The 25,642-nt window shown below is 43.1% G+C and overlaps 2 protein-coding genes across 2 annotated transcripts in view; one reads left to right on the top strand and one right to left on the bottom strand.

Moving 5' to 3' along the window:
* Positions 1–472: 472 nt before the first annotated feature.
* LOC133423608 (diamine acetyltransferase 1-like) lies at positions 473–4,911 on the top strand. Its single transcript, XM_061713847.1, has 6 exons — positions 473–730; positions 2,746–2,797; positions 2,887–2,967; positions 3,416–3,517; positions 4,351–4,391; positions 4,471–4,911. The coding sequence occupies exons 1-6, from the start codon at positions 668–670 to the stop codon at positions 4,645–4,647; spliced, it is 516 nt and encodes a 171-aa protein (XP_061569831.1). The 5' UTR covers positions 473–667; the 3' UTR covers positions 4,648–4,911.
* Positions 4,912–6,796: 1,885 nt separating this feature from the next.
* The window catches only part of LOC133423607 (MICOS complex subunit MIC26-like), a 26,080-nt gene continuing 7,234 nt past the window's right edge, over positions 6,797–25,642 (bottom strand). The window contains exons 6-9 of the mRNA XM_061713846.1: positions 24,473–24,568; positions 21,297–21,388; positions 7,724–7,813; positions 6,797–7,306 (exon numbers count right to left, since the gene is read on the bottom strand). Of these exons, the coding sequence (XP_061569830.1) occupies positions 7,253–7,306; positions 7,724–7,813; positions 21,297–21,388; positions 24,473–24,568 (332 nt within the window). The 3' untranslated portion in view covers positions 6,797–7,252. The remainder of the gene's footprint in view (positions 7,307–7,723; positions 7,814–21,296; positions 21,389–24,472; positions 24,569–25,642) is intronic.

Here is a 25,642-nt window from a genome sequence, read left to right as displayed (position 1 = left end):
TGAGTAATGAATGTGAATACTTTTGACAACCCTGTATATTAGTAGTCCAACATACTTACTGACAAAAAAACAACAACTTTATAACCTGTGAATAACTGAAGTTTTTCATATAGGTCCCCTTAAATTAGTATGGACTTGTAACATACAGATTACTAAAGATTGGTTAAAATGAGTTGTTTTGATGAATAACAAATAAAAATACTCCATAAAATGTCAGTATAGCATTCAGAAATGTAACATATGACTTGTTCTCTGGAAGGTCAGAAAGGGTTAAAGGTGAAATACTTTCCAGATTACGGTCTTCGTGGTCTTCACTAACCAAAACAAATACCTCATCACGTGATTATTTCCGCTGTTCCAATTGGCTAAAAACCCCACCAGAGCTCGTCGCTGATTGGCTAGTAATCTGAGAGCGTCGCCAGCCAGCCAATGGCGTGCGAGCACGGCGGGGGGTATAAAAAGCGGCTCCGCCACAAAGGCCGGGCAGATGAACGGCAGCGACCCAGCCGAGGGTGACTATTGCTGAATGTTTAGCTCCGACCAGCGCGTCCGGACCAGAGCCTGACTGTGGGGGGAAAGCCACTCCGGGGCGAATGAAGAAGCAACTGATCTTCCACTTCACATACAGAGGACTTCTTACGAAAGGAAAAAAGAGTAAAAGAAGAAAATGGATTATCAATTACGAAAAGCTGAGCCCAGAGACGTGCCTGATATTTTACGATTGGTGAAGGTAGGTACAGCATTTTTTTATTTGACCATAATTGAGTCACAGATACGCTAAAGGGGCTCAGATTTAGCGGTTAGGACCGAGTTTTCATCTCGACCTGAGCCTTCATCTTGGGTGATGAAGATGGCGGATGTCCGGGTGTGACGTCACCGCCGTCACTACCATATATGGTCCGTCTGTCTCGAGCTACGTAGACGCCCCATGGAGCTGCTGCGATACGTCAACGTCGCCGCCATATTGGATGTGGCAAGACTGCGCTGAAACTAATACAATAAATAATAATAAACTAATACAAGTGAATGGACTTATGTTCATAAAGCGCCTTTCTACAAAGAAATGTACGTTTTACGTCTCATTTATTCATTCACACACGCACTAATATACTTTTTAACAGTTAGGCACCAAATATAATGTATTCAATTTTCTCAGATGGCAAAAATAAGAACTTTATTGATCCCACATAGGAGTAATTCATGTAATATCAGCTATAAGAAAAATAGATCAACAAAACAAATTTAAAAAAATTCAAATAACATATTTGAACCATTTTTCAGACTATAAAATAACATTTGAACCATTTTTCAGACTATAAAATAACATTTGAACCATTTTTCAGACAATAAAATAATTGAAAAAATCTGAAAAATATTTTAAAATGTTATTTTGTTACTAGAAAATTTAAAAATATGTTTCTCTATTTTTCTTTTTGTGAGGGGGGATATATATTGTTTTTCGGCACTACCTTGTTCTCTATAGCTGATATAACATGAATTACTCCTATGTGGCATCAATAAAGTTCTTATTTTTGCCATCTGAGAAAATTGAATATATTATATTTGGTGCCTAACTGTTTCCCAAGTATATTAGTGCGTGTGTGAATGAATAAATGAGACGTAAAACGTACATTTCTTTGTAGAAAGGCGCTTTATGAAAATAAGTCAATTTACTTATTAGTTTACAGCGCAGTCTTGCCACATCCAATATGGCGGCGGCGGCGTCTACGTATGTCTATGATGACAGCCGAATATGGTCCGTCTGTCTCGAGATGACGCTTTTATCGAGGCTGACCTCGATTAAATGTTGTTATGGTTGTATAACCAACCAACCCAGCGCCCACAACCCGCTGCACGCGGAATACAACGCTTCTGTGGGCTTATTATAGCCAATTAAATACGAGAAAAGTGTAAAAAAAAACAATGCCCACCGCAACTTCCGGAACCCAGAACCTGCATCCTGCTCGTTTATATGGAAATATAAGTGACGCATGCGCAGAAGAACCAGATGTATAAATCAGTGTTTAATGGTTAAGTTCTTATTTTAGACATGTACTTGACACAAACTTATCATTTTTTCAATTATCCTTTAAAATAAAATGCCTGGCAAATGGATAAATTCAAAATGAGTCTCCTATACAAAAGTCACAATTACCTAGAAATTAAATTACTTCTCCACTCACTTTCTTTCTCAGTCATTTCCCTGTTGGTTTGAAGGACTGCCAGGTTTTATGTGTACATAATTTTATGTGTGTGTGTGTATATCCAAATCCTTTATAATATTGTAGTTTGGTCTCCCTACAACTGAATGTAGTCGCTGTTACAAGCCCAGACATCCCGTTTGGATTTTTTTTTTTGTCTTTAGTTAGTTCCGTTTGTTCGTTTTTCCTTAAAAAATATAAATGTACGCAGGTTTTGTTTCTTTCAACATTACACAACTATAGGGCAACAGCTATGTTTTGTCATGCTGATGTTTTTCTTTCTCCCTGACACTAATTGTACACCAGCTGTGTAATGTAAGATGTGAGAATAATAATAATAATAATAATAAAGAAAATTTAAAAAAAATGCCTACCAGTAGTTTTTGACTGCAAAATTAACAAATGTTAATGCTATTCAGAAGAAATCAGTTCTAAATAGCATAATTCAGAGAAAAGGCATTAACTTACAGATTCATTGAAGTTTTTCTTTAATTGTCATTTATTTTATTATTGACCTCCTAAATTGTCTTTTTTTTAATTCCAGGAGCTCGCGAAATACGAAGAGATGGAGCACCAGGTGACCCTGACCGAGAAAGGTTGGTTGGATTCACCTTCATCTCTGCATAAACGTTAACATTTAAGCGCTCTTTAGCTTGTTTAAACTAACAGAAGCGTTTCCCTGCAGACCTGCTGGAGGACGGGTTCGGGGACACTCCGTTCTACCATTGCATCATCACTGAGGTCCAGGGAGGCGAGAGCAGTGATGGTGAGACGCAAAAACGACTCTTTAGAAAGTTAAAAAGGAAAAATAAGACTATTTTCAGACTATTTTGTGTTCTAGTGAAGAAAATCTTTCTTTACTCCATTGGCTAAGATATCTGTACTAAAATGACTGACTGGATTAAGGAATATTAGGCTTATTTGTAGCGGGCTGTTTTTGCAGTGCAGTTCCCCTGCGTGAGTAGAAACGGCTGGTTTACGAGGTCTGAAGGGCACGTGAGATTTCTGCTGACACGTCTGTCTCCAGACGCCTGAAGTTTTACTTCCCGTTTGTGACATAATCACCCCCTCGTGCACGTACGTGCAGTCTGGGTAATTACGGCGCGTGCAGGCGGGAGATTAGGTCACGCTGCCGTTATGTAACGTTATGAGTCCTGGCGGCGGGTTAAAGTGGGTCACCTGCTCTGACCCGTGGGCCGGCCCGTTTCTTTCAGATCCGAAGGTGGCGGGGTTTGCCATGTACTACTTCACCTACGACCCGTGGGTGGGCAAGCAGCTGTACCTGGAGGAGTTCTACGTGATGGACCAGTACCGAGGTAAGAACCACCCGCCAGTCCGGACGGGTCAGTAACTCTTAGGGCTGGGGATCAATTCTTAAGATTCAGAATCGATTATCAAGATTTGATTTGATCTGATATTGATTTGAGTTAGTGTTATTAAAACTGTTTTTTGAGCTGTTGCATGAATTATATGACTGTAGTTATGCAACATATTACTACTAGTATTATATTGAGATTAAACAGCAAGTATTGGCAGCTAATGATGCTGTAAGGACCAATCAGCTCCCAGAATGCTGATAGAACTGAAACAGAAACATCATGTGGGTCAGAATTACCAAACAGATCCAGGGAGGAAACAGAGACGGATGAAATCACTTTTATTTTTTCCCGCATTCCGTTTTTATTTGTTCCTTTTTCAATCTATTTTGGTTTTTAATTTTTTTTTAAAGTTGGTTTTTAGCTTTTTTTGCAAATGTAACCCCAAGACAGTATATAAAGTAATGAAATATAGACAATCTATGCAAGTATAACTAAACACTTTAATGTTTTCATACTTTTAAACATATTTAAAGGCAAAAACATGGCACCAGTTATTCTCGTGTCCAACAAAACATTCCTTTTTTGGGGATAAAAAAAAAAAATAACCAAAAGTTGTAATGTAATGATGAAGAAAAAAAAATATACATAAATAAATAAAAAAAAAATCCCCCCCAAAAAAAATTAAATAAATAAATGAAAAAATAAAAAATCAATCTTTAGACATATGAATCGATTTTTAGGAATGAATATGAGAATTGATTTAGAATTGGGAAATCGTTTTTTTTCTCCTCTCCTCAAAACAGGCCTAGTAACTCTGCTCTCCTCCGCAGGGCTGGGCATCGGGTCGGGGATCCTGCGGCACCTCAGTAACGTAAGTATTTACCCAGACTTCCTCGTTCTGGAGCCGTCCGTGTCCGGTTTACTGACCCCGCGTCTCGCTCGTCCCACAGCTGGCGATGAAGACGCGCTGCACCGGCATGATGTTCGTGGTGGCGGAGAACAACGAGCCGTCGGTCCAGTTCTACAAGCGGCGCGGCGCCGAGGACTTGTCCCAGGAGGAGGGCTGGAGGCTGTTCCGCTTCGACAAGGAGAGCCTGGTGAAGATGGCCGCCCCGGCGGAGGAGTGAGGGGGGACCCCGGTCCGGCCCTGGTTCAGCTTCTGAACAAGGACACGATCTGTTCAGCCTAACTTTGTTTTATTCACATTTCTAATCTGAGATGAACGTGACTCTTATTCTTTTAAAATTAACCAGCTTTTTAAACATTTTAAATCAGTTTTATCAGAAAACGTCTGCAGAACCTGATCTGTTGCCTCCCGAAGGCCTGAAAGTTTAACTTCATCACTTTCTGTTTCTGTAACGTTGCTGAATAAAAGTTGTTTATGACTAAAAGGCTGTTTGCTGGTTCATCGTCTCAAACTCCAGAGTTTAAATTAACGTCTCAGAACTGTTAACTTAATGATTCAGTGAGGTGGAGGTCACATCCTGCTGTTAAAGGGTCAAACGGATAGATGACAATCATTAAACCAGCTGTCGTCACATCTGGAGATCCTTCCAGGACTGTTGGCTGTCCGCAACAAACCTGGGGCCTCATTTATAAAAGAGTGCGTAGGATTCATACTAAAAGTGTGTGTGCGCTCAAAAGCCAAAAATGGCGTGCGCACAAAAAAATGCTGATTTATAAAACCGTGTGCACGCTTTATAAATCAGTCCAGCTGGAAGGTTGCGCAGGTGAATTCGCCCCATATCCCGCCCTCTACACGCCCACTTTCTACCATGAATGGTGAATGCAATGTACTTTACTGTATTTGCATATGAATGAGCCTGCTGAGCATGCGCAGCGCCACCTGCAGCCCGTTTCTGCTGCGCGTCAGGATGAATGAGACGTGTCGAGCAACCGTGCCACTGAATTTCACGCAGACTGAGATGCAGGGCAGGAAAGCCACATTATTTGATGGTCACAGTAGTGCCATCACTAACAACAAAAGCGAGTGAGTGGCAGCAGGTTGTTGCTGCGCTAAACGCCGTGAGTGCCACGGACAGATTTGTGGCAGAAATAAAGTGGTGCGATCTGAAGGTGAAGGCCAAGATGAGTGGCCCGGCACTCATTTATGTCCTCACTCTCCAGTTGTCGCGGTGGGTGACGAGGAGGTTCCCGGTCCAGCGTGTCCTGCACCGCGGCTGCAGCAGCAGCACCAGAGCAAACTAAGCGCATGACGCAGCTGGAAGTGGCCGCTTCCTGACTGACGCTGTGCTTCAACACAGAGGGACACGATCAGCGCTATCAACGACGTGAAAAATGAACTGCAACAAATGTGTGCAGTGATGAACACCATGGCTCAATTAAAGAACATGTGAAGAAAATGTATACTTGTCTTCTACAAACGCTGCATGGCACCTCCACCTGTTTTTTAGAAGGCCGATGGCTTGCTCCACAATGGAGCGCCCACGAGATTGGGTGTACATGGATCTATAAGTCTGATATGTGATGACATTAAAAGTATGACATGAATCTGGCTTCATTTCACCGCCTCACCATCTGCGTCGCCAGTTCCCCATATCTTCAAAATGTTGCGCTGGGATCAAAGTTTGCGTAAAGACGCGCACATTTTGCCAAGTTTTTTTTTTTTAATCCCAACCTTTGCGTACAAGGTGGCGTGCGCATCCTTCGAGCCCTGTTTCGTGCGCATGCAAGCTTTATAAATGAGGCCCCTGGTGTTTCATCACAAGTTACATTGTCTTTTGGATTATGCAAACCCCCCCCCTTCCCTTCCCTTACGGGTGGGTTTCAGTGCTGAAACGGCTCATTCTTGAATCATCTGAAACCAGAAATGATCCCCTGAAAGTTCCTACCACTGGTGTGGCTGTAATTATCACTAATTTAACTACGGTGATAACCACGAAACAGCTGGACTCAAGTCTCGTGCTCTCAGGGAGCAGGAAAAGGAAACTCAGTCAGCTGAAGGAACCAGGATTCACACCTGACTCTTTCATAGTGCCCTTGAGCAGAACCCTGCAGCAGCAGATAAACGACCTTTAGGAGCCGTTTGGTGTTTTATCAGTGAAGCTGCTGAATCACTTTTATGATCTTCACGTCCCAGACCGCAGTTCAGCCATAAAGTTACTTAACGCAGTAGTGTTTACGCCGACGTGACCGGGTTCAACAACCTCTGATTACTACAATAACACTCACACATAACACGGGGAGTATTATGGGCTGGTTCGGAGCCGTAGCTGCCCCACAGGTGAACAGATCTTTGTTCATCTCCAGATAAAGACTCTGAGACACGGGTGGTGAACATCACGTTTAATGACGGTGAACCCAGACATGAGCATGCTTGGGCCCCCCGGCCGTAACCACGGCAACAGAGGCTCCTCCAGACGACGGGTGGATCCAAGCGCGTCTCAGCGCGTCGGCCTGGAGCGACCGGCGCCGTCCTCCACCCAGGAGGCGTCTGGCGGCTTCCAGCGGCTGCTTACACGTCTGGAAGCTTCAAGTTACACGAATAAATAAATCTCTACGTTCCTCTAAGTTCATCTACGTTCCTGTAGCAGCTGCTGGTGGAACGTCGGAACGGTTTGGTCCAGAAAACACAGGAAGAGACAGAAGTAGAAGAAGGAGGGATGACAGTGAAAGAACTAGAATAAGGAGAAGGAGGGGTGAAAGTGAGCAGGTCTGCAGGTGAGAACTTTGGAGGTCAGAGGTCGGAGGTCGTGGGGGGTCACAGGTTCTTCAGCTGCTGCGGTCGCTGCTCTCCGTCCGCTCAGCCTTCTCAGGTTTCCCCGACTGAACACAAAATCACAAAGTTACATAAATACATAAAATACTTTTTTTTTTAAATAAATAGGGCTGTCAAAGTTAACGCGTTAATAACCGCGTTAACGTCGTCTTAACGCCATCAATTTTTTTAACGCGCGATTTACGCTCAGGATAAAAAAAAAAAAACGCGCAATATATAATTTCTGGCGCTCGACGGCACCGTAGCCTGAGGAAAAGTATGGTGAATTGAAAGATGGAGAATGAAAAGGGACTTTTGAACGCTAGTTCACTTTCAAAAAGATGCCAGATGGTTCGCTGGACAAGACTAAAGTTATTTGCATGTGCTGTCGATTTGAAATGAATTACCATCGAAGTACGTCGAGTCTCAAATACCTCAAATCGTTTGACAGCTCTAAAAATAATATAAACAATAAAAATAGGAACCTTTTTCCTGCTGAAGGGCGGGTCCTTCCACAGCGTCTCCACGGCAACGCGTCCCTGCTGACCCCAGGCCACCGCCGAGTCCCGACCCGTCTGGAGGAAACACGACAACAGAATCTCAGAGAAGCCCACAGGTGTCTTCAGTATTCACATTCATTACTCAGTAGAAGTATAGATACTAGAGTTTAAAAATACTCCTGTAGAAGTTGAAGTATCAACTCAAGTTTTTTACTCAAATAAAAGTATAAAAGTACTGGTTTCAAAACTACTTAAAGTATAAAAGTAAAAGTAAAGTAAGGGGGAAAAAAGCCATTAAGGACAAAAGCCATTGAAAATGAAGCATCTTAGTATAATGTAAATATATTAAAGAACCATACATGTGTACTATTGAGCATTAACATGTGTTTCAGAGAGCAGGAGATATGATGACTAGTTGCCTATAAGTATTGTAATGGTGCAAAAAGTCAAACTTCAGAGGCATGTTATCATTTATCCTAACCTTTATTGGAATGTACATCCAAGTTTAGTTGCAGGAATCTGAGGGAACGGATGTAAGAACAAAACTGGACAAGAACATCTGAAACAACCACAACCAAATTCACTCTATCCGGATGGAGCAATTTAACTGGATAGTTTTTATTAAAGGCCGAAATGAAATAGAGTAACGAGGCTGTTTTTAAAATGTAAGGAGTAAAAAGTACAGATAATTACGTGAAAACGTAAGGAGTAAAAGTAAAAAGTCGTCTGAAAAATAATTACTCCAGTGAAGTATAGATAACCAAAATTTCTACTTAAGTAAGGTAACAAAGTATTTGTACTTCGTTACTTGACACCTCTGGAGAAACCGGACTGAGACTGAAACCTGAACCCAGAACCAGATAGAACTGGTCCTCAGATCAAACTGGTCTCGTTATTAACAGGAACATTAAAACAACACCGGCTGCTCTCTAACTTATGGAGCTTTTCCACTAGTACCTACTCAGCTCCTCTCTCCTCGGTTTGGTTCTAAGGTTCTAAGCGGCTGAGTCGGGCTGTATCTGACATCATCACACTACAGGCCACCGATTGGTCGGGGGGGTTGGAGTCAGACGTCTGAGTCAGGATGTGACATCAGAGAAAGAGACTCTGATGGATTCTTGTTAAGTCTGTTTCATGATCCAACTCTGAGGTGCAGATGTTCATAAACCTGGTGCTGAGGAGAGAATTAAAAAGGGATCTAGACGGAGATAAGGAACGACCAGATCTACCAGGAGCTCTGTCTCTTCATAGCTGCTCACGGCTCCAGCTGACTTTTCAGCAGCACCGAGACAAACCTAAAAAAATTAAAAAGAAGCTTCTCTCTCTCATTTTTTTTTACAACTTTATAAGATTTTTCAATATTTTTTAAGACAAGCAACCCCACATATATCCCACCCTCCCCGGTTCCACATACAAAGAAGATAATAGCAATAAAACATAATATGTAAACAAGGAAGAAAAAAAAGAGATAGATGGACATAAATAAAATAATATTAGTAATAATAATAATAATAACAATAATGATGATAAAATAAATAAATAGATGAATAACACATGGACGGTTATGGGTTACACATTAGTCCAAACATCTGTCAGTTAGTAGTACAATTGAGGGTTTCCACACACCGGAGTAACACTGTAAACATGACTAAAATAAATGCTAAGCTACGTCATGGAAAAACAGCGTAAGGACAAATTCTAAGAAAGGGGACCAGGCCTTTATGCATTTTTGGCGAGATTTTAATCTGTTGTATCTGAGTTTTTCTAAAGGTATAAAAGATATCACATCTTTGATCCATTCCGTGAATGTTGGGGGTTTGTCAGATTTCCAATTGCAGAGAATAAAAGTCTCCGGGATATGAGAGAAGAAAATGCAATAAAATTGGCTTGAGGAGAGAGAGGTAAGTGGTGCATCATCCGTGGAAAATCCAAATATAGCAGTCATAGGGTTGGGTTCAATAATTATATGACAAATGGTCGAGAAAGCAACAAAATATTCTTCCAAAATGTCGTCAGAGATGTGCAACCCCAAAACTCTTTTTTTTTGCCACAGACCAGCAGCACATCTATCATCTCCTCCGGGCTTATTCGTTTAGATACACAATCAAATACGTCACAGTAGCTTCTCCAAGCTCCTACTTCTCATCTGGGTGTTGAAAATAAACGAGGGCGAGGCGAGTGGCGTCGGGCTGAGTAGGAACTAGTGTAAAAGTGCCGTTAATCTCTTCCCGTCTACGCCGCCCTGCCGGAGGTGTGAGGGGGGGGAAACGCCCGGCTGCAGGAAACCAGCGGGACTGGAACTCACAACCTGAGCTTCCTGGGAGGAAGCAGATCAGACGCACGACGGAGCGCGACGGCTGGAAAGTTGGAGCAGCCGTCCCGTCAGCACACGGGGAGGGACTGGGGGGGGTCGGGTCGTGGGGAGGTCAGGGGGGCGGCGGCAGCCGTGTCCGTTTCCGGCGTTCCTGCTGGGAGCTTCAGGGACTTGTTTTGGTCCACGGTTCCAAAACTGTGGAAAGTTCCAGCTCGGAAAGTTTCTCTGGGAAATAACAGCAGGCGGGGTGATGGGGCGTCTGCCCTCCATCATCACTCACCTGCTGCGGCGGAAGAACCTGTTACACCAGGGTCTTCAACTAGATTATTCAGGCGGCCACACTGCGTTCGTGCACAAAGCGCGCAGGTGGAAAATTTGGGGGTTTTCAAAATGTATTTTGCACTTAAAGACGAAGATTTATGTATATATATAATACATTTGTGTAAAGGAGAGGATGAAACATTGCAGTCCCTACACCTACATTAGTCTGAATATAAAGGTGCTCTAAAGGCCGTCCTGCTCAGAGCAGCTCATCCTGGTAAAACCAGGTAAAACCGGGTAAAAACCGGGTAAAAACCGGGTAAAACCGGGTAAAACCAGGTAAAACCCAGGTAAAACCCAGGTAAAACCAGGTAAAACCAGGTAAAATCCAGGTAAAATCCAGGTAAAACCCAGGTAAAACCAGGTAAAACCCAGGTAAAACCGGGTAAAACCGGGTAAAACCGGGTAAAACCAGGTGAAACCAGGTGAAACCAGGTAAAAACCAAGTAAAACCAGGTAAAACCAGGTAAAACCAGGTAAAATCCAGGTAAAATCCAGGTAAAACCCAGGTAAAACCAGGTAAAACCCAGGTAAAACCAGGTAAAACCAGGTAAAACCAGGTAAAACCGGGTAAAACCGGGTAAAACCGGGTAAAACCGGGTAAAACCAGGTAAAACCGGGTAAACCTGGGTAAAACCAGGTAAAACCAGGTAAAACCGGGTAAAACCAGGTAAAACCGGGTAAACCTGGGTAAAACCGGGTAAAACCGGGTTAAACCGGGTTAAACCGGGTTAAACCGGGTAAAACCGGGTAAAACCGGGTAAAACCGGGTATAACCGGGTAAAACCGGGTAAAACCGGGTAAAACCGGGTAAAACCGGGTAAAACCAGGTTAAACCGGGTTAAACCGGGTTAAACCGGGTAAAACCAGGTAAAACCAGGTAAAACCAGGTAAAACCAGGTAAAACCGGGTAAAACCAGGTAAAACCGGGTAAACCTGGGTAAAACCGGGTAAAACCGGGTTAAACCGGGTTAAACCGGGTAAAACCGGGTAAAACCGGGTAAAACCGGGTAAAACCGGGTATAACCGGGTAAAACCGGGTAAAACCGGGTAAAACCGGGTAAAACCGGGTAAAACCGGGTTAAACCGGGTTAAACCGGGTATAACCGGGTATAACCGGGTATAACCAGGTAAAACCGGGTAAAACCGGGTAAAACCAGGTTAAACCGGGTTAAACCGGGTTAAACCGGGTAAAACCAGGTAAAACCAGGTAAAACCGGGTAAAACCAGGTAAAACCGGGTAAACCTGGGTAAAACCGGGTAAAACCGGGTTAAACCGGGTTAAACCGGGTAAAACCGGGTAAAACCGGGTAAAACCGGGTATAACCGGGTAAAACCGGGTAAACCTGGGTAAAACCGGGTAAAACCGGGTTAAACCGGGTAAAACCGGGTATAACCGGGTATAACCGGGTATAACCAGGTAAAACCGGGTAAAACCGGGTAAAACCAGGTTAAACCGGGTTAAACCGGGTTAAACCGGGTAAAACCAGGTAAAACCAGGTAAAACCGGGTAAAACCAGGTAAAACCGGGTAAACCTGGGTAAAACCGGGTAAAACCGGGTAAAACCGGGTTAAACCGGGTAAAACCGGGTAAAACCGGGTAAAACCGGGTATAACCGGGTAAAACCGGGTAAAACCGGGTAAAACCGGGTAAAACCGGGTAAAACCGGGTAAAACCGGGTATAACCGGGTAAAACCGGGTAAAACCGGGTAAAACCGGGTTAAACCGGGTTAAACCGGGTTAAACCGGGTATAACCGGGTATAACCGGGTAAAACCGGGTAAAACCGGGTAAAACCGGGTAAAACCGGGTAAAACCGGGTAAAACCGGGTAAAACCAGGTTAAACCGGGTTAAACCGGGTTAAACCGGGTTAAACCGGGTAAAACCGGGTAAAACCGGGTAAAACCGGGTAAAACCGGGTAAAACCAGGTAAACCCAGGTAAAACCGGGTAAAACCAGCTCATCCTGGTAAAACCGGGTAAAACCCAGGTAAAACCGGGTAAAACCAGGTAAAACCGGGTAAAACCAGGTTAAACCGGGTAAAACCGGGTAAAACCCAGGTAAAACCGGGTAAAACCAGGTAAAACCGGGTAAAACCAGGTTAAACCGGGTAAAACCGGGTTAAACCGGGTTAAACCGGGTAAAACCCAGGTAAAACCGGGTAAAACCAGGTAAAACCGGGTAAAACCAGGTTAAACCGGGTAAAACCGGGTAAAACCCAGGTAAAACCGGGTAAAACCAGGTAAAACCGGGTAAAACCAGGTTAAACCGGGTAAAACCGGGTTAAACCGGGTTAAACCGGGTAAAACCAGGTAAAACTGGGTAAAACCGGGTAAAACCAGGTAAAACCAGGTAAAACCGGGTAAAACCAGGTAAAACCAGGTAAAACCGGGTAAAACCGGGTAAAACCGGGTTAAACCGGGTTAAACCGGGTAAACCTGGGTAAAACCGGGTATAACCGGGTATAACCGGGTATAACCGGGTATAACCAGGTAAAACCGGGTAAAACCAGGTTAAACCGGGTAAAACCGGGTTAAACCGGGTTAAACCGGGTTAAACCGGGTAAAACCGGGTTAAACCGGGTAAAACCGGGTAAAACCGGGTAAAACCAGGTAAAACCGGGTAAAACCAGGTAAAACCAGGTAAAACCAGGTAAAACCCAGGTAAAACCGGGTAAAACCGGGTTAAACCAGGTAAAACCAGGTAAAACCGGGTAAAACCGGGTAAAACCGGGTTAAACCGGGTTAAACCGGGTTAAACCGGGTAAAACCGGGTAAACCTGGGTAAAACCGGGTATAACCGGGTATAACCGGGTATAACCGGGTAAAACCGGGTAAAACCGGGTAAAACCAGGTTAAACCGGGTAAAACCGGGTTAAACCGGGTTAAACCGGGTAAAACCGGGTTAAACCGGGTAAAACCGGGTAAAACCGGGTAAAACCGGGTAAAACCAGGTAAAACCGGGTAAAACCAGGTAAAACCAGGTAAAACCAGGTAAAACCGGGTAAAACCAGGTAAAACCAGGTAAAACCAGGTAAAACCCAGGTAAAACCGGGTAAAACCGGGTTAAACCAGGTAAAACCAGGTAAAACCGGGTAAAACCTGGTAAAACCGGGTTAAACCGGGTAAAACCGGGTAAACCTGGGTAAAACCGGGCATAACCGGGTATAACCGGGTATAACCGGGTAAAACCGGGTAAAACCCGGGTTCTACCACCAGCCAGCAGCAGCAGCAGAGGAGGCTACCACCAGCCAGCAGCAGCTACCAGCACTGGGCTGGGCCCCTGCCTCTAGCTGAAGCTGCTATTACCTCCAGGTCAGTGTTGGGGAAAATGGCCAAGACAAGAAGCGACGAGGTTATTACCAAATCAATGGTTTATGAATTACTCGATCTGCAGAAGTCCTATTTTAAAGACTTATTGGATCAGCAAGAAAAGAGCTTCAAGGCTTGTCTTCAAGTTTTTGTGGACTCCACAGTCTCTCGTGTTGACAACCTGGTGAAGGAGGTGGCCATCATATCTAAGAGTGTTGATGACTTAAAAGCTAGTCTTCAGTTTTCACAGGCTGAGCTTGATAGCTTAAAAATCTGTAATGATAAATGCATTGATGATGGTAAAACCATATCTGAAAGGCTGTCGGCCTCTCTAACCTCCTTTAATGATATGTCTACTAAGCTAGATTACCTGGATAACCAGTCTAGGAGAAATAATGTGATTATTGATGGCATTCCTGATGTAAATTCAGAATCTTGGTCTGACGCCGAAACCAAAGTCAAAAAAGTGTTCGCCAATCATCTTGAAATTGACCCTAAACTCATTGAAATTGAGAGAGCTCACCGTGTTGGTAAATATGAGCCTACAGGACGCCCGAGATCAATTGTGGCAAAGCTCCTCAGATTCAAGGACAAGGAAGAAATTTTCAAACGTACCAAGAAACTGCAGGGCTCAAACATTTTCATCAATGAAGACTTCTCTGAAAGCATCAGGCAGAAGCGTAAGGATCTGTTGCCTCGAATGAAGGCTGAACGTCAGAAAGGAAACATCGCCTACTTGAAGTTTGATAAATTGGTTGTTCACCCTCCTCGCCAAACTTAGATCTATGTTATTCGCTCCAAGGTTTTAATTTTTTTTTCTTTTAACAGTTTTTTTCGTTTTTTCTCCTTCCATTATGACTGACTATATGTATGTGTCTCCACAACCCATATCTGGTTTACCAGCTTTCAATCCCTTTGATTTATGTATCGATAAGGATGGCATCTATGATGAGTTCTTTAATCCTGATTCTAATCATGTTGACCTGCAAAATGTGCAAATTTCCTGTGAATATTACACGGAAGATCAATTTAAAAAATCTGCAAAAGTACAAGACCCAAATTCTTTTTCTTTTTTTCACCTTAATATTCGTAGTATACCTCAACATTATGATCAACTAACAGATTATCTATCCATATTACATTTCTCATTTTCAGTAATAGCTTTTTCAGAAACATGGCTTCACGATAATATTACTTGTCTCTATCCCTTGGAAAACTATAGAGCTATTCATTCTTGTAGAATGACCTCATCAGGTGGTGGCGTTTCTCTTTACATTTTAGATCATTTTAACTTCAAGGAAAGAAAAGAGTTAAGTCAATATTTTGAAAATACTTCTGTGGAAGCTGTGTTTGTAGAAATTCCGTCTTTCTTACCCCTTGATGGCGGAAACGTCATAATTGGGTGCATTTACAGACCACCTGAGTCAGACCTGGCCATTTTTAATGATGCACTTTATCACACGCTTGAAATGATTTGCAAGGAGCGGAAAAAGTGTGTATTACTAGGTGACTTCAATGTTAATCTTCTCAATAGCAAGCAGTCAACTACTGTAGATTTTCTTAATGCTCTTTACTCTACTTATTTTTATCCTTCAATCCACAGACCTTCCAGAATAGCTTCTTCATCAGCCACACTCATTGATAATATCCTAATCAATTTTTTGAATCTTGAAATTACTTCTGGTCTGTTGTTAAATGATATTTCAGATCATCTCCCAGTTTTTCAAATAATTCATCTTAATGATAAAACGATTAGTAACAACTTGGTACAAGAGGAAATAAGATATCGCAAATATTCCAAAAGGAATGTGGAACTTTTCATATCTTCCATAAAGGATGTGTCATGGGATGTTGTTTTACGGCTGCAAGAAGTGGAGAAAGCTTACCAGTCATTTTTATTGCTTTTTAATCCTGTCTTTGAGAAATGCTTCCCAATGATTACTACTAAAAAAGAGAAAAGAAATCCTAAAGCAAATCCTTGGTTTACATCAGATTTAAGAAAACATTCTCTGCTAAAAAGGAAACTATATAAAAAATCTATTCTAAGTCCTACACCATTTAATGTGCAAACTTACAAGGAATGTAAAAATACATTTACTCAATCTCTAAGGTATGCAAAAAAGAAATATTTTTCAGACAAATTTAACCAAGCATCTAGTGACATCAAGTCCACCTGGAGTGTCATTAATCAATTGCTACAACGTAAAACACGTCAATTAACAGTCCCAGTTGAGGTGCTAGGAAATGAAGGTGCTCCTCTCAATGAGAGAGAAATTGCAAATGGCTTAAATGACTTCTTTGTAAATATTGGCCTTTCGCTGGCAGCGAACATAAATGATTCTCATGCAAAACCATCTAGTTTGATTAAGGGTCAGTTTTCTCCACTCTGCAGTTTTGAGCCCCCGACCATTGCTGAAGTGAGGGGTATTGTCTTAAATTTAAAAAACTCTGCTGAAGGTCATGATGGGTTTAAAAGTAGTTTCATTAAAGAAATTATTGATTTTATTATTCAACCTTTAACTCATATTTTTGGTTTATCTTTACAACCTGGTGTGGTTCCACGTGATTTTAAAACAGCAAAAGTTTTGCCATTACACAAATCGGGAGATTCTAATCACTTTAGCAATTATCGTCCTATATCAATACTTCCCTGTTTTTCTAAAATTCTCGAAAAACTTATTTATTCCAGAATTTCGGATCACCTTCTTCAGAACAACATCCTCTATTGCCACCAATATGGTTTCCGCAAGAAATACTCAACGGAACAAGCCCTGCTACAGCTTGTCAACAATATCTCTTCTGCTCTAGAAGAAGAGAAATATGTTCTTGGTGTTTTCTTAGATTTAACAAAAGCTTTCGATACAGTAAATCATGAGATTCTTGTCTCTAAACTTAAAAGATATGGCCTACAGGATGTTGCTCTCAAGTGGTTTTCAAACTATCTACAAGACAGAGAACAATATGTTTGTATCAATGGTTGCTATTCCATAAAGTTAAAAATATCAGTTGGGGTTCCACAGGGCTCGATACTTGGTCCTTTATTGTTTTTGATTTATATTAATGATTTAACCATGAACTGTAATACATTTCTTCCGATTTTATTTGCTGATGATACTAATCTCGTTGCCTCACACAGGGATTTAAATACCCTTGTCAATTATGTTAACAATGAATTATTGGATGTCTTCAAATGGTTTCAACTGAACAAGCTTACTCTTAATATAAAAAAATGCAACTTCATGATTTTTAGTAACAAAAACAAAACATTCCCCAAAGAAAAACCTAGAATTATAATCAATGGCTCTGAAATTTGCCAGGTTACTCATACCAAATTCTTGGGTGTCATTATCGATGATTGTTTAAATTGGAAACAACATATTGATACGGTATGCATGAAATCCATGAAGATGCTTGGTATTTTGAGAAAAGTTTGTCCTTTTGTTCTTCCTTCCTCTCATTTAACTCTTTATTATAGTTTAATCTTCCCTCATCTTAATTACTGCAACATTGTTTGGGCTTCGACACATTCAACATATATTAATAAATTATTGATTATTCAAAAAAGGTTTCTCAGAATTATATCACATGCAAACAGATATGAGCCATCTGCTCCCCTTTTCATTAAATATTCATTATTATCAGTCAATAAAATTAACATTTTCAAAACATGTTTATTTATGTTCAAATTTAAAAATTATATTCAAGATCTTCCTCCTTCTTTTCATAATTTCTTTTATGTTAATTCCGATATTCATTCTTATGCCACAAGGCACAAAGATGATTTTAATTTACTGTTTTGTAGAACTGGTAAACATCAATCTTTCATCACTTACAGAGGCCCCAACTTGTGGAATTCACTCAATAAATCTCTTAAATCATCACCATCCTTGCCAATATTCAAAAAACATTTAAAGAACTTTCTTATTGTTTCATCTTTGTAATGTTCATTATTTGATCTGAGTTACATTTTCTTGTGTTTTTTTTCTCTCCCTTGTGTAGCTTTGTTTTGTGTTTTATTCATATATGGAAAGGATTCTATATAAGCCACCAGGCTTCTTCCTTTCCTTGCATGTTATTTCATTGTTTTTCATTTTTTTGTTCATATATGTCTTATATTGCTAAATAAATAAACTAAACTAAACTAAACCGGGTATAACCGGGTATAACCAGGTAAAACCGGGTAAACCGGGTAAAACCGGGTAAAACCAGGTAAAAACGGGTAAAAACGGGTAAAACCAGGTAAAACCGGGTACAACCAGGTAAAACCGGGTAAAACCGGGTACAACCGGGTAAAACCGGGTAAAACCGGGTAAAACCAGGTAAAAACGGGTAAAAACGGGTAAAAACGGGTAAAACCAGGTAAAACCGGGTAAAACCAGGTACAACCAGGTAAAACCGGGTAAAACTGGGTAAAACCAGGTAAAACCGGGTAAAACCAGGTACAACCAGGTACAACCGGGTAAAACCGGGTAAAACCAGGTAAAAACCAGGTAAAACCCAGGTAAAAACCAGGTAAAACCAGGTAAAACCGGGTAAAACCAGGTAAAACCAGGTAAAACCGGGTAAACCCAGGTAAAACCATGTAAAACCGGGTAAACCCAGGTAAAAGCAGGTAAAACCCAGGTAAAACCCAGGTAAAAGCAGGTAAAACCCAGGTAAAACCGGGTAAAACCAGGTAAAACCGGGTAAAACCAGGTAAAACCCAGGTAAAAACCAGGTAAAAACCAGGTAAAACCAGGTAAAACCGGGTAAAACCGGGTAAAAACCAGGTAAAACCGGGTAAAACCCGGGTAAAACCAGGTAAAACCGGGTAAAACCAGGTAAAACCGGGTAAAACCGGGTAAAACCGGGTACAACCGGGTAAAACCGGGTACAACCGGGTAAAACCGGGTAAAACCGGGTAAAACCGGGTAAAACCAGGTACAACCAGGTACAACCGGGTAAAACCTGGTACAACCGTGTAAAACCGGGTAAAACCGGGTAAAACCAGGTAAATCCGGGTAAAACCGGGTAAAACCAGGTAAATCCAGGTAAAACCGGGTAAAACCGGGTTAAACCGGGTTAAACCAGGTAAAACCGGGTTAAACCGGGTAAAACCGGGTTAAACCGGGTTAAACCGGGTAAAACCGGGTAAAACCGGGTAAACCTGGGTAAAACCGGGTAAAACCGGGTAAAACCGGGTAAACCGGGTAAAACCGGGTAAAAACGGGTAAAAACGGGTAAAACCAGGTAAAACCGGGTAAAACCAGGTAAAACCAGCTCATCCAGGTAAAACCGGGTAAAACTGGGTAAAACCAGGTAAAACCGGGTAAAACCAGGTACAACCAGGTACAACCGGGTAAAACCGGGTAAAACCGGGTAAAACCGGGTAAAAACCAGGTAAAACCCAGGTAAAAACCAGGTAAAACCGGGTAAAACCGGGTAAAACCGGGTAAAACCGGGTAAAACCGGGTAAAACCAGGTAAAACCGGGTAAACCCAGGTAAAACCAGGTAAAACCCAGGTAAAACCGGGTAAAACCCAGGTAAAACCGGGTAAAACCCAGGTAAAACCCAGGTAAACCGGGTAAAACCAGGTAAAACCGGGTAAAACCCAGGTAAAAACCAGGTAAAACCGGGTAAAACCCAGGTAAAACCGGGTAAAACCGGGTAAAACCGGGTAAAAACCAGGTAAAAACGGGTAAAACCGGGTAAAACCGGGTAAAACCGGGTAAAACCAGGTAAAACCGGGTAAAACCGGGTAAAACCAGGTAAAACCAGGTAAAACCAGGTAAAACCGGGTAAAACCGGGTAAAACCGGGTAAAACCAGGTAAAACCAGGTAAAACCAGCTCATCCAGGTAAAACCAGGTAAAACCGGGTAAAACCGGGTACAACCGGGTAAAACCAGGTACAACCGGGTAAAACCGGGTAAACCCGGGTAAAACCGGGTAAAACCAGGTAAAACCAGGTACAACCAGGTACAACCGGGTAAAACCAGGTACAACCGGGTAAAACCGGGTAAAACCAGGTAAAACCAGGTAAATCCAGGTAAAACCAGGTAAATCCAGGTAAAACCGGGTAAAACCGGGTAAAACCGGGTAAAACCAGGTAAATCCAGGTAAAACCGGGTAAAACCAGGTAAAACCGGGTAAAACCGGGTAAACCCGGGTAAAACCGGGTAAAACCGGGTAAAACCAGGTACAACCGGGTAAAACCAGGTACAACCGGGTAAAACCGGGTAAAACCAGGTAAAACCAGGTAAATCCAGGTAAAACCGGGTAAAACCGGGTAAAACCAGGTAAAACCGGGTAAACCCGGGTAAAACCGGGTAAAACCGGGTAAACCCGGGTAAAACCGGGTAAAACCGGGTAAAACCCGGGTAAAACCGGGTAAACCCGGGTAAACCCGGGTAAAACCGGGTAAAACCAGGTACAACCAGGTACAACCGGGTAAAACCGGGTAAAACCAGTGTTGAAGAATATTACAAAGTCCAGTTCAAGAGTCCGCTGTGTGATGAGAGATTTTATTCTAGCCGGCGTTCAGCAGACAGATACAGACAGTGTCTGGTTCGGTGGCTGACATCGAAATGGTTCGTAACAAGCTTTTTTATACAAGAACAAACAACAGAATTAACCAAGTCAGTGTTACAGTCAGAGGCGTGGCCTTGCGGGGGGCTGGAAGCTGGTGCCTGTCCCAGCAGGGAGACAATGCGTTGCCGGCAAGGTGTCGTACCGGCAGGGGTCCTTAGCAACTGGAATTGCATGTCAATGAGCTGAGGGGGAGTTCAGGAGCCGTCCGCAGGGCGGCGTCGTGTCCCCGCAGGGGGTCTGCAGGGGGCCTCATCACCAGGTAAAACCGGGTAAAACCGGGTAAAACCGGGTAAAACCAGGTAAATCCAGGTAAAACCGGGTAAAACCGGGTAAAACCGGGTAAAACCAGGTAAAACCAGGTAAAACCAGGTAAATCCAGGTAAAACCGGGTAAAACCGGGTAAAACCGGGTAAAACCAGGTACAACCGGGTAAAACCGGGTAAAACCAGGTAAAACCAGGTAAATCCAGGTAAAACCGGGTAAAACCGGGTAAAACCGGGTAAAACCAGGTAAAACCAGGTGAAACCAGGTAAAACCAGGTGAAACCGGGACCAGAACATTACTTAGCAGATGTTCTTCAGACGGGAGTCAGAGATGCAACGTGCTCTTTCTGTTTTGAAATTACACTTTTTATGTTTGTGCCACTCACTGCTAAGTTACTGTTTAATAAAGACAGTTTTGGTAAATTTGACTTATTCCCCCTTTTTTCATGAAAGTTTAAAACGAGCATATATTAATGCAGTATGAACAATAATGTTTTAATGTAGACGTATAGAATCATCATACTGGTGTGATTGTAGCATCAAAGTGTTAATTCAAACCAAAATATCCAGATATATATCGTGTATCGTGACATGACCTAAAAATATAGATATTAATAAAAGGCCATATCGCCCAGCCCTAAATCAAACTAAGTTTTGCTCCCGCTCTATTTTTAAATACGCACACTTGTATGCTTGTGTGTGTGTTGTAGTACTGAGTAGTACTGTGTACTTCAGTGTAGTACTGAGTGGTACTGTGTAGTACAGTGTAGTACTCCCACCTTCAGCGCGGCGGCGGCCTGTTGTGGGTAGAACATGGAGGTGCTCAGCGTCACCAGTCCCAGCGGGAACAGAAGCCGCCGGATCCTGGAGCCTGGAGAGGTCAAAGGTCAGAGGTCACCATGTAAACACACACATAAAACCTGACTGGTACCGGTACGGAACGTACTCTCACGACGAGAGATTAACACCTCACGACGAGAGATTAACACCTCACGACGAGAGATTAACACCTCACGACGAGAGATTAACACCTCACGACGAGAGATTAACACCTCACGACGAGAGATTAACACCTCACGACGAGAGAGTAACACCTCACGACGAGAGATTAACACCTCACGACGAGAGAGTAACACCTCACGACGAGAGAGTAACACCTCACGACGAGAGAGTAACACCTCACGACGAGAGAGTAACACCTCACGACGAGAGATTAACACCTCACGACGAGAGAGTAACACCTCACGACGAGAGATTAACACCTCACGACGAGAGATTAACACCTCACGACGAGAGAGTAACACCTCACGACGAGAGAGTAACACCTCACGACGAGAGAGTAACACCTCACGACGAGAGAGTAACACCTCACGACGAGAGAGTAACACCTCACGACGAGAGAGTAACACCTCACGACGAGAGAGTAACGCCTCACGACGAGAGAGTAACGCCTCACGACGAGAGAGTAACGCCTCACGACGAAAGAGTAACGCCTCACGACGAGAGAGTAACGCCTCACGACGAGAGATTATCACCTCACGACGAGAGAGTAACACCTCACGACGAGAGAGTAACACCTCACGACGAGAGAGTAACACCACACGACGAGAGAGTAACACCTCACGACGAGTGAGTAACACCACACGACGAGAGAGTAACACCTCACGACGAGAGAGTAACGCCTCACGACGAGAGAGTAACACCTCACGACGAGAGAGTAACGCCTCACGACGAGAGATTAACACCTCACGACGAGTGATTAACGCCTCACGACGAGAGAGTAACACCTCACGACGAGTGAGTAACACCTCACGACGAGTGATTAACGCCTCACGACGAGAGAGTAACACCTCACGACGAGTGATTAACGCCTCACGACGAGAGATTAACGCCTCACGACGAGAGAGTAACACCTCACGACGAGAGATTAACACCTCACGACGAGTGATTAACGCCTCACGACGAGAGAGTAACACCTCACGACGAGAGAGTAACACCTCACGACGAGCTCCCGATCACAAATCGTGAGGTCGCAAGAAAATCAAACGTGTTTGAAATCCTGGTCGCTCCTCGTGAAGGAATCACACAGTTGGAGCAGCTACGACCCGATTTGACTCATCCTTTCACAGAGAGCATGCGCAATTTCTGATGTCACGTCAAAAACTATTATTTGTAGTTTAAATGTTGCAAATTCACATTACAAATCATGTTTTAATAGCAGAAAAAAAAGACTGCATTTTTACATACGGTGCGTGTCGCCGCGTACCCTACGCCGTAGGACTGCGTTGGTGTAACGTGGAACCATAAATCAGCCTTCAGTGTGTGCTAGGGATGGGCGGTATTGACTAAAAAATGTATCACGATAATTTCTGGCATTTATCCCGATAACGATAAAAAAAATACCAATTCAACTCCACCTTTGTAACTATAAATCTATCACCACATTCAGTCTTTGGAGCCAAAACACTGCTCTAAAAGAATAGTAAATACTACACCAATTAAATTGAATTGATAAAAACCAATTAAATTAGTACACCTGTACTGCAAAACTGGAATGACTCAGATCCGCCATGTTCATTTCTTTCTTTCTCTTTCAGGCTCTTATCCATCCATCCATCCATCCATCCATCCATCCATCCATCCATCCTTCCTTCCTTCCTTCCTTCCTTCCTTCCTTCCTTCCTTCCTTCCTTCCTTCCTTCCTTCCTTCCTTCCTTCCTTCCTTCCTTCCTTCCTTCCTTCCTTCCTTCCTTCCTTCCTTCCTTCCTTCCTTCCTTCCTTCCTTCCTTCCTTCCTTCCTTCCTTCCTTCCTTCCTTCCTTCCTTCCTTCCTTCCTTCCTTCCTTCCTTCCTTCCTTCCTTCCTTCCTTCCTTCCTTCCTTCCTTCCTTCCTTCCTTCCTTCCTTCCTTCCTTCCTTCCTTCCTTCCTTCCTTCCTTCCTTCCTTCCTTCCTTCCTTCCTTCCTTCCTTCCTTCCTTCCTTCCTTCCTTCCTTCCTTCCTTCCTTCCTTCCTTCCTTCCTTCCTTCCTTCCTTCCTTCCTTCCTTCCTTCCTTCCTTCCTTCCTTCCTTCCTTCCTTCCTTCCTTCCTTCCTTCCTTCCTTCCTTCCTTCCTTCCTTCCTTCCTTCCTTCCTTCCTTCCTTCCTTCCTTCCTTCCTTCCTTCCTTCCTTCCTTCCTTCCCGATTTAACACAGAACCATAAATCAGTTTTACACAAAAACGTCATCAACGGGAATTTATCTTTTTTACCACGATACAAATTCTTACCGTGGGGAATTTTTTTTAACGGTTTATCGTGAACAGTAAAATATCGTCCATTCCTAGTGTGCGCTGTTCTGAACACTTCTGTGTTGTCTTCATTTTGCTGGGACATCGGGTCCCTCCGCCAAGACACAACCTTTGCGGTATGCGTTCATTATTATGTCTAAAAATGATGCGCAGTGCCGACCCAATCAGAACGTACACGTTTGGGTGGGCACACAGCCCACCCCTGCCCCAGAACCGGCCTCGAGTTCAAGTACTCAGAGGTCCGACGTGAGGATTATGAACGTATAGTGTGAGCAGACGTGAGGATTACGATCGTATAGTGTGAGCAGACGGAGGATTATGATCGTATAGTGTGAGCAGACGGGAGGATTATGATCGTATAGTGTGAGCAGACGGAGGATTATGATCGTATAGTGTGAGCAGACGGAGGATTATGATCGTATAGTGTGAGCAGACGGAGGATTATGATCGTATAGTGTGAGCAGACGGGAGGATTATGATCGTACAGTGTGAGACCATAAATCGTGGGCTGTGAACTTTTGAACTCTGCGACCAATCTCTGCTTCAGTCCAGGTTGAAGTCCGAGCCACAAATCGATGCCGGTGTTTGTTTTTCCAGCCTGTCAATCATTAACGAGGCGTTTTAGCGGCGTGTAAAGCGCCAGCGGCCCCCGGGCCCCCCGGCTCTCACCTCGGGCCAGGTAGAGTCCCAGGAACCCGGCCAGGCCCCCCACGGCCAGGCTGGGGTACAGGTCCGGAGGAGGGTCTCTGAGGAACCGGAACCCGTCTGAGGACAGAGAACAAGGTCCAAACACGTAAGTACGTCTCTGCAGCGTCGATGGTTTTTACCACCAATCCGTGACCACCGATGAATAAAAGGTTTTATTTTGGACACTGATGACTTCTGTCCTCTTTCTCAGTCTGAATGATGAGCTCATTTGTCATTAAACATTAGATTCTGGGACCTGTGTCCATCACCTTGGCAGGTAAGTGAGGCGGGAGGATCAGTCGTCATGGAAACGTGGTCATTTAAGCGTTTTATTTTATTAAGTTAAAAACACAAAGTTACTCCAGGAAGCTTTTAAACCCTCCAAGGTTTGATTTCGGGGCATTTCTTTCATTTTATCTGGATAAAAGTTTTCTATTAAAAAGATAAAAAATAAATTTTCAGTAATTATTGATCAAATATTTGATTCCTTCAGCAGAAATAATGAAGAGTCCTAAATGGTGATTATTAATTATTGATCCACATGCAGCGACAGAGAACCAGAACTTCCTCCGTGTGTGTGTGTGTGTGTGTGTTTTTATGTGTGTGTGTGTGTGTGTGTGTGTGTGTGTGTGTTTTTATGTGTGTGTGTGTGTGTTTTTATGTGCGTGTGTTTTTATGTGCGTGTGTGTGTGTGTGCGTGTGTGTGTGTGTGTGTGTGTATGTGTGTGTGTATGTGTGTATGTGTGTGTGTGTGTGTGTGTGTGTGTGTGTGTGTGTGTGTGTGTGTGTGTGTGTGTGTGTGTGTGTGTGTGTGTGTGTGTGTGTGTGTGTGTGTGTGTGTGTGTGTGTGTGTGTCCATGTGTGTGTGTGTGTGTGTGTGTGTGTGTGTGTGTGTTTTTATGTGTGTGTGTGTGTGTGTGTGTGTGTGTGTGTCCGTGTGTGTGTGTGTGTCCATGTGTGTGTGTGTGTGTGTGTGTGTGTGTGTGTGTGTGTGTGTGTGTGTGTTTTTATGTGTGTGTGTGTGTGTGTGTGTTTTTATGTGTGTGTGTGTGTGTGTGTGTGTGTTTTTATGTGTGTGTGTGTGTGTGTGTGTGTGTTTTTATGTGTGTGTGTGTGTGTGTGTGTGTTTTTATGTGTGTGTGTGTGTGTGTG

The sequence above is a fragment of the Cololabis saira genome, chromosome 22 (assembly GCF_033807715.1).
Source record: "Cololabis saira isolate AMF1-May2022 chromosome 22, fColSai1.1, whole genome shotgun sequence".
Taxonomy (NCBI): domain Eukaryota; kingdom Metazoa; phylum Chordata; class Actinopteri; order Beloniformes; family Belonidae; genus Cololabis; species Cololabis saira.
This window is presented reverse-complemented; position numbering and strand designations above follow the sequence as displayed.

Coding starts and splice junctions, on each gene's coding strand:
- LOC133423608 (XM_061713847.1), top strand. CDS start 668: ATGGATTATCAATTACGAAAAGCTGAGCCCAGAGACGTGCCTGATATT. Junction 3,518..4,350: donor CGTGATGGACCAGTACCGAG/GTAAGAACCACC, acceptor TCTCCTCCGCAG/GGCTGGGCATCGGGTCGGGG. Junction 4,392..4,470: donor TCCTGCGGCACCTCAGTAAC/GTAAGTATTTAC, acceptor CTCGTCCCACAG/CTGGCGATGAAGACGCGCTG.